This window comes from Alosa alosa, chromosome 24, assembly GCF_017589495.1.
Source record: "Alosa alosa isolate M-15738 ecotype Scorff River chromosome 24, AALO_Geno_1.1, whole genome shotgun sequence".
Taxonomy (NCBI): Eukaryota; Metazoa; Chordata; class Actinopteri; order Clupeiformes; family Clupeidae; genus Alosa; species Alosa alosa.
This window is the reverse complement of record NC_063212.1, coordinates 12,389,362-12,398,518: the sequence shown is the minus strand read 5'-3', so window position 1 is coordinate 12,398,518 and position 9,157 is coordinate 12,389,362. Positions and strand designations below refer to the sequence as shown.

Here is a 9,157-nt window from a genome sequence, read left to right as displayed (position 1 = left end):
TCAGAAAATCAGTTTCTCATTTGAACAATATGCAAATGCTTTGGTACATCCATGCAAATGATTATGTACAATTCTCTGCTGTTTCCTACATTATCAATTGCTTATGTCATGTTGATCAAAATGTATTATAATAGGTCTCTGTTGAATAGTCTCAACCCCACAACAGTTAGGCATTAGTTCATTGCATAAGTCTTTACATGCAAAATGGTTGAACAAGTTGTCCTAATATGTCAAGCAAGATGATATTCATTGTGATGTTGATGAGAATTTGTGGCCCAACAGACAGAAACGTCAAGAGGTGTAGGAAGACTGCACTGTAATTCCTACAGCACTGCATGCACAGTTTTCCCCAAGGAGAAAGTTTCATGTGAGCATATGAAACTAAACTTTAGATTTTTTTGCAAATGTCCCCTTAGGGGCTTTGTACATTTCTACTTTTGTTTTCTTTTTTTCTTTGTGCTATGCAGTGCTGTCTTTTTGTTTCTGTATTGCAATGACATGGTACAACAAATGACAGTACAAACAGTAAAAGCAAATTAAACTCCCATATATACTAAGGTGTAACCTACAATTTACAATAATTGTCATCAAAACTTAAAAGGTTTAAATCAGAACATCCCTCCAGAGTACACTGTTACAACATGACTAAGCAATTTACAGTAACTGTCCGTACACAATGACACAGGGACTTTACATGTAATTTTGAGAGATGAACTAAGAATTTTGAACAAGAAAGTGGCTTCTGCAGGTAATCTATGGTGTTTTTGCTATTTGTACAAATTGTTTTGCAAATGTCGAGGATGATTCGAGAAAAGTACCAAAGCGACTGAGAAAAACTGTAAACATATAGGTCCATTAAAGTGAGACAAGAGCATTTTACAAGAGAATAATATAATTCCGGTCCTCGATACTAATTACTATCTTGCTTGTGTTCATGATTCTGATTCAGTGTGTCTGTGTCTGGAGGGCAGCTAGTTCATACATGCACCTCTGTGCTGATTGATATGGGAGTGTTTCCAGAATCAAATATTTGCATGCAGGCTAAAGTCAGTGTTTCTTCATGTGTGAAGCTTATTAACTGTAGGTCTGTAGGTTACAGGACATGCCTCAGGCAATAATACCGATCTTAAATAACCTTATTTGAATTGAAACTTGTTCAGGTGGTGGTTATTCTACTGTACAGGAACTGATGGACTTATACACACAAGCCTCTTAGCTTGATGTGATTGCTATTCTTTATGCTCTTCTTTAGCTGGGGCTGTTAGCAAAGCTTTTATTTTCTCCACAGCCTGCTAGCGAACATACAGGATTTGGTCTTCAAACATTGTGAAGGCAGGTCTGACCATTTGATATTCTCGCTGACTAAGCTGGTGGCAAAAAGTTATTTGCTTTGAGATTTAAAACTGAAAGCATCACAAAGAATACAATGTTGTACAATTCTGCTCATCGGAAAGACATTTTTCTTTAAAAAAATCTAAACAATTTTATGCAGAAAAACACCTGAACATACAGAATTAAGAAGCACAGGTGGCATAGAAAAATTGCTTGATGTTCCCTTTACTCAGCTCTTTCACCAATACAACCTATTATGGTTGGTGTAATAAGTCTTACGATAACAATACGTGTAAAAGGCAATACAAATACGTTTTGCACCTTTTAGTGATTTTGTGTGCTTCAACTCACTGTGTGTTCACTTTGTGCTCTGTGTATTTCACTAATTCACGGATGGGATAAATGGGCAGAGACCAAATTTCCCTCATGGGATCATAAGAGTATCTCTATACTAACATATACTAAACCAGCGGTTCCCAAACTTTTTTTCCCACGTACCACCACCTACATCTTGACTCGGCTCGCGTATCCCCACCATCCAACACATGAAAATGTAGCGCATTCTATTGACGCATTCCAGGCATCATGTTTAATTAGTCGCCCTACATAACAAATAACAAAATCAAAATGTACAACATTATGTAACACAAAGAACAAAGAGAAGATAGGCTTAAGATAAAAATGAACACCTTTCCGACATTGTCCTTTTCATCTTGCGTACGCATACCACAGTTTGGGAATCCCTGTACTAAACTATACTATGCTAACAACTGCTTCCCAACTTTTATTCTGTTCTCAGTTTTATTCACGTTTCATCTTTATCATATTGTCATTTTCTTGGTCAGTTAACTTCAAACAAACTTTCCGTTTTTTTAATGGATGTTTTTGTTTCAGTGCTTGCTCTGAATAAAATATACTATTATAAGTTGTAGTAGTCATAGTAGGAGTATCATAATGAACTACAGACCCAGAATACACAAAGTATTGATCTTCTCAAGACCATACGTCTGCCCCTCACCATGTCTTCTCTCCACACGTCCTTACTCTAGACGTTGAAGGGCTCGTCCTGCTCGACACTGCTCACCCGCATCTCGGTCTACTTCGAGCTCCCGCTGCTCCTGCAGCGGCCCTTCCTCACCTACAGCCTGGCCATCACCTTTTTCAATGCCGGCTACTTTGTGCCCTACGTGCACCTGGTGGCCCACAGCCGCCACGCAGGCTTCTCCGAGTACCAGGCGGCGTTCGTCATCTCGGCCACCGGCGTGACGGACATCGTGGGCCGCGTGCTCTCTGGCTGGCTCTCGGACCTGGGCCGCCTGCGCCTGATCCACATGCTGAGCCTGTGGACGTTGCTGCTGGGCCTGTTCCTGTTGGCGCTGCCACTGGGTACACTGGGCGGATACCTGGGCCTGCTGGCCGCCAGCCTGGCACAGGGGCTGTGCGCCGGCGCCATGACGCCGCTGGTGTTCGCCGTGGTGCCCGAGATCGTGGGCATGGAGCGCATGCTGGGCGCGCTTGGGCTGCTGCAGCTCATTGAGAGCGTCGGCGGGCTGCTGGGCGCCCCATTGTCAGGTGAGTGTCAGAGGTTGTGTGTGTGTATGTGTGTGTATGTGTGTGTTTGTGTGTGTGTGTGTGTATGTGAGGGGGAGGTTATCTCTACAGAGGATTCAGCTAAATTCCTTCCAGGGCTCCTCAGTCGCCAGAGGGTCTAGGCTCAGATGTTTACGTTTATGTTAACTTGAAAGGCAAAACCCTGTTGAATGAAAGCCTGGTCAGCGTTATGCAGAGCCTTGGTGTCAGTCTGTCGGCCTTATGTGAGGCTGTTGCTTGATAGATCTTTTGCCATGCGGTCTGCCTCAAGTTTTCATTTCGTTCTCCTCTGTTGCGTGCTGGCTAAGCTGATGCTGTCTCATCGTGTGCCATAACGGTTTCCATCTACTGTATGCCATTGTTCACCCCTTCATTTCCTCCTTTTCAGCCGACTCGGCATCTCAGAGTCTTTTCTAAAGCCAGAGGTATATCGGCAGATGTTCTCACAGCTGTGTTAGAATAAAACTCGTCAGCGTTGTTGTTACGGTGTTCTATCACAGATGTTTTTGCTTGTTCATGCCAATACAAGGGCAGCTTCGAACAGTAGTTGAAGTAAATGATCTTTTAGTTTTGAAAATGGTCTGCCACTAGCTCAAACCGACTAGAAATCCAGGAAATCACTTTGCTGTCTGTCTTTTCTTTCTGTCCTGTTCTCTCTCCCTCTGTCTCTCTTGGCCTTTTGTTCCTACCCTCCTATAGGCCTGCAGGGTTTCCTCCTCTCTGGCTACATCTCCCTTCCCTTTTACTCTCTTTCTTTGGCGATCTTTAACCCTTAAAGGTGTAGGTTTTTGAACATTCTAAGTTCCGCAACAATTGAAGGTTCTAAAATTCTATGTTGAATTCAATGAACCCAGATATTCTTTAGAATGTTAATTTCTCAACATTCCCGTCACACCGGTGTGACGGTACTCCTTTAAAGGTGTGATTTGTAGGATTGTTACCAAACGTTCTGCAGGCCAAAATCAAAACACTGGTGAACGTTCTCAAGACTACCAGACGCGAGCCTCTTCTGGGTTGCCAGATGTAGGCTAATTAAGACTTAGCTAACGTTAGTTGACCTGCAGCTGCTTTAACGTTTCTCCAGCCATGACCCAGCTACACATTACGGAAACAGTGAAAACAAAAAATACCTCTCTAACCAACGTAACATATTTAGCTGAAGTTAGCAATGCAGATGAAGTTTAGCCTAGGCTACCTGTTGTGGAGAAATATGGCCAGCTCTGCGTCAGACTTGATATTCTTCGTTTGACGAAGACGTCACCATCTCAGGAAGCTCCTCCGATGTCCACTTAATTTGTTTCTTGTTTAAATTTTGGAAATTTGCCTGCCTCGTGGCGTTCATGACTACAACTGACAGCTGTTGACAGTTGGCCTTTGCTAATTTGGCAACCCAAATAGAGGAGGGCCAGCTAGCCCATTATTAATCGCTATTCTAGAATTAATCGTTCAAAACATAAACGAAAATTCCAAGACATTCCGCCCCGTAACTCATTTTTTTTCATGGGTTTTACGGGGTTTTACGGGTTAGAGTAATGTTGTCAAATAAGCCATTACTTCAATTCATCAGTTTCCTTACTCTCTGACAACATATGGTGATCATTTTTGGAATGGTTACAGTTTATTTTCCATTATTTCCTACATACTGGACTTTTAAGGGTTAACTTTCCATCTTATGGACACCAAAGGTCTTTCATGTTACACCTCAAAGACACATGCTTGAAGCAGACTGAATGCTTTAGGCGGTTGGGTCCTATAGACATTATATACCACCCAGGAGATTAACTGTCAAATAATCAACTTGTTGTTGGTTGTATGAACAGATCTCCTCACAGCCAATGGTGCCTTGTGGTGGTGGCATAGAGGAGTGTATGTTATTCCACAATCTCTCTCTATTTTATGTGTCCCTTGATCCTGTTATTTTTTTTCTCTTGATATCAGCTTTGCCTGGGGTTAACCTTTTATCTGATTGTGTGTTTCATGGACCTCTTGGTCATGGTGTACTTGGTGTGAATGGGGTCTCTGTGTATGTATGTATCCATGAGTGTCTGTGTGTGTGTGGGTGTGCGTGTGTGTGTTTGTTGGTTTGTAGTGAGGTCCAAGCTCCAGCCCAAAAAAGAGTGTTTTCAGGCAGAGGAGTGCTGGAGAGACAGGAAAAACAATGTTTGCTTGTGAGGCCTTTATATTGAGTGTTATCTTATGAAACAAGGTTACCTTAAATTAGGAACATCTGCAAACTCCCAAAATCTTTCTCTCTCTCTCTGTATGTCTCAGTGTGTAGGCCTATGTGTGTGAGGGTGTATGTGTGTGCTGAAGGAAAGTGTCAAAATGATCCATCTTCTTTTTGTTTAAGGTGTTTATATTAGAGCTGTCAAAATGAATGTGATTAATTATGAAATACATAACGCTTAAAAAATATAAAATATAAAATATAAAAATATTAAAGCAGTTAACAAATGTACTTCCTTTGTGGGGGTCTGACATCACGCAAGGGAAGCCGCTGAACCTGCAGCCGCCAGCATCTCTCTCTCGTCATATACCCAAACTTTTAAGGATATTTTCAAAAATATTTTGGGAAAACTAGCCATATTCACTGAATATCCTGGTTTAATAAATGTACAAGTGAATATGCAATCAGTTTTTTTTTACAATGTCAATAGAACTTTCATGTAAAAGACAATTTGCGAATGACAGAGCTGAAATTTGCACTGAGCATTACTTTCTAATTGAAGAAGTGTCACACTCCCCCCGTCATTTTCTCTCCATCTCTGTCCATCTTTTTGTTGTTAATCTTGGCGCATGCACAAATGGCTCTTTACTTTCTACGATTGATCGTGATTAAAATATGAGATTAATTAATTAGTGCATTTGTTTTAATTGTTTGACAGCCCTAGTTTATATCCACACTGCTTTACTAGTAGATTAAAATATCAGTTAATTTAGTGTTTATCCTGTACTGAACCTACAAATGGTGCACTAGCCATTTAAGCAATAGCACCAAGAGACTCGTTTATGGTTCATGCACCACTGTAACAGTTGCTTTTGGTACAGTGCTCTCTGCTGAATGGTAAACGTTAGAGCATTATAGAATAATGGTTAATAATGTTGAATGGTAAACGGTTAGAGCATTATACACGAATGGTAAGCGGTTAGAGCATTATAGAATAACGGTTAATAATGTTAGAGCATTATAAACCAATGGTAAGCGGTTAGAGCATTATAGAATAACGGTTAATAATGTTGAATGGTAAACGGTTAGAGCATTATAAACGAATGGTAAACGGTTAGAGCATTATAGATTAACAGTTAATAATGTTGCTTTAAAGCAACACCAATGAATTTTTTATACCTTAAAATTATGTTTCCAAAATCGTTTCAGTGGTTCATCAGCTCGTAACAGGGTGAACGGCAATTCTGCATTCGCTTCGCGGCCCTCTATCGGCTATAACCGCACTATGTAAGTTTGCTAGATCGGGTAGCAGATCTGTAGTTCGATGGAATGAGACATAAGAAAATACGGTAACACTTTATTTTAATGTGTCGCTGTTACAGTGTACCTACATAATTAGGTACAGTGGTACAACCTGTGTAACAACATGTACTATCAGGTACTATCATTGTACTTGCATAATGTATTTGTGAGTACCTACATATAGTTGTTACATTGTAATACTGAGTGCTTTTACAAAACTTTGCCAATTTGCCTAAATTTTCATCAGAGGCAAAGAGCTGACCTGAGACCTGCTGGATGGGGTAAATCGGGTCATGATAGATTTGATATACAAAGCATGCTTAGCTCCAGTCAAGGCCTCATTGTCTTCAGTGTACATGTAACAGCTGTGCTGCTACAACCTTGTTACTCTTTGATACAGTGGAATAAACTGGAACAGGTCTTGTCTTGGAACAGGTCTACTAATTCACATGTACTGTGTGGTGTAACAGCAGGCACGTTTCAACACATCAATTACAGGATGCATAACATCATTGACAGGATGTATATATGTAGATGGTACACTTTATTTTAATGGGTTTATTACTGTATAACTGGTACACTTTATTTTAATGGGTTTATTCCACTGTATCAAAAGAAGTAATAAATGTGTACCAACACAGTTGATACATGTAACATACAGTATGTAGGGTTTATTAATGGCAGACATGTTCCAAGACACCAATGACATCCAACATACATGTAATATTTAATTGTAAGTACTTAACTGGGTACACTTCATTTTAATGGGTTTTATGCCACTGTATCACACTTTTAAAGAACAATAACCTTGTCTGTGTACCAAAACACAGTTGATATATGAACTATGTAGTGAAACATTAGATATCAAGGCTAACTGTTAAAAGCACTGTGCCTTAATTCAATAGGATAGTAATTCAGAAGAAAGTGTACATTTTAAGCAGGCTCCTAAATATGCCTCTCCCGCCTACAAATGTGCCATATTACCTAGGCCAAAGTAAACCTTTCAAATTTGCACCTGAACTCTGCTGTCATTGTGGGTGTAGATACTAGTCGGAGCAGTGGTGAGAGACAGAGTTCTTAGTTTTTTTTGAAAGTCAAAATGGTTAATCATTGTGTTGGTTGCACAAATTCTACCTTGACAGGACATCTTATGAACCGTTTCCCTAACCAAAAAAGCAAGGGTTTTCGTGCTTGGGTGCGCGTTTTTTTGCAGGTAGCCTAAATAGATGCCACTTCACGCCTCATCGGTCACAAAACATTTACACGGACACGGAGATCAGCTGAACGTACCACCAGGAGTGCACTACCCAATCTAGAGGAAATATACGTAAATCAGGAGAGTAAAGTCCAGAGTAAAGAAAATCAGCAGAGATCCCGGTCAGTCACCCCAACAACTGCCTCTTCTCTGCCCCACGCTCGCTGCCTGAGGGCCAACACAGAGAGAGTGCGGAAATTTTTATCCCCAAGCTATCCAGATACTGAATGAGGACTGTAGGAGGAAACCTGACAACTTTCTATGTTAAATACAATGGAATGAAGCCAGGATAGATTGATGTAAATGGGTAAATTGGACACAGGACAACTGACCTACAGAAGACTGTAACCTTTGTGTACAATAAAATGTGGTGCATCAAATCTTGTTTGACCTTTGTTCTTGTAGCTGACTCTTCATGTCTTCCTCTCCCTTGTAGGCTGGTTGAAGGACACCACCGGCTCCTACTCGGCCTCCTTCGCTGTGGCCGGGTGCTTCCTCCTGCTCGGCTCAGCTGTGACGGCCACCCTCCCCGGCTTCTGCTCCTGTACTTCCCCCAAGTCCCCCGACGACGCCGAGGGGGCTCTCCCATCAAAAGAGCTTAGCCAGGAGTCCTGTCCAGACAAGCAGAGCCTCACACTCATCCCGCTCTCTGAAAAACCCATACTGGCTCCTGACCACTGTGCTGAGACCAGCGAGGACCAATAGCCGGAGGGCTCAGAGATCATGCACCTACTGCGGGTTGGTGGGACAGAGACTGATTGCAGATCAGCTGACTGGACCACCAGTGATAGGGGTAGCTTGTTCTTTCTTTAGGGACGGAGGTATCAAACAAATTGGTTAAGGCCACACGTGAGACACTGTATGTGTGCGTGTGTGTGTGCTTTCAGTTGGTAGGGGCCAGCACCGAACTTGGTCCAGCCTTAAAGGAGAATTTCCGGTGTGATATTGACCTAAAGTGTGTTGAAACATGATACCGAGTGTGAACGTATGTCTCATAGCCCATCTCGGCTTGTCCCCTGCACTCCAAAATCTGGCGCTAGTTAGCCGATGCTACCAACAGCTTTTTCAATGGTGGTGCCTTCGCATCGGGCTAGCCATGCAAATAAATCACTGTTTTACACCATTTACGAGGCTCAATGTATCTCCACACTTCATTGGTAGACTTCGAGGGCCCTGACATTTAAAAGCGAGACATTGAGAACTTTGAAAAAGCATTGGTAGTTTACTTACAAGATGATTTATACAGACAGTATCTTCAACGAAGTTTAGCGTTTGCAGCCATTTTGAATTTAGTCGCGATAAATTCGAACGGCAGTAAGAATGAACAGGTATGATAAGGGATCAGATTCCAAAAATAATTCTGTGGAGATGCATGGATTTCAGTTTCTTCCAGTAGCAGCAACTGGAATCCATGCATTTCCACGGAATTATACGTTCACACTCAGTATCATGTTTCCACACACTTTAGGTCAATATCACACCGGAATTCTCCTTTAACAAGAGGTGCCACA

At 41.6% G+C, this 9,157-nt stretch overlaps 1 protein-coding gene across 2 annotated transcripts in view; it reads left to right on the top strand.

Moving 5' to 3' along the window:
• The window catches only part of slc16a13 (solute carrier family 16 member 13), a 22,730-nt gene extending 14,096 nt beyond the window's left edge, over window positions 1–8,634 (top strand). For both annotated transcript variants that reach the window (XM_048236349.1, XM_048236348.1), the window contains 2 exons: window positions 2,382–2,904; window positions 8,083–8,634. In XM_048236349.1, the coding sequence (XP_048092306.1) occupies window positions 2,382–2,904; window positions 8,083–8,351 (792 nt within the window). In that variant the 3' untranslated portion in view covers window positions 8,352–8,634. The remainder of the gene's footprint in view (window positions 1–2,381; window positions 2,905–8,082) is intronic.
• Window positions 8,635–9,157: the final 523 nt, after the last annotated feature.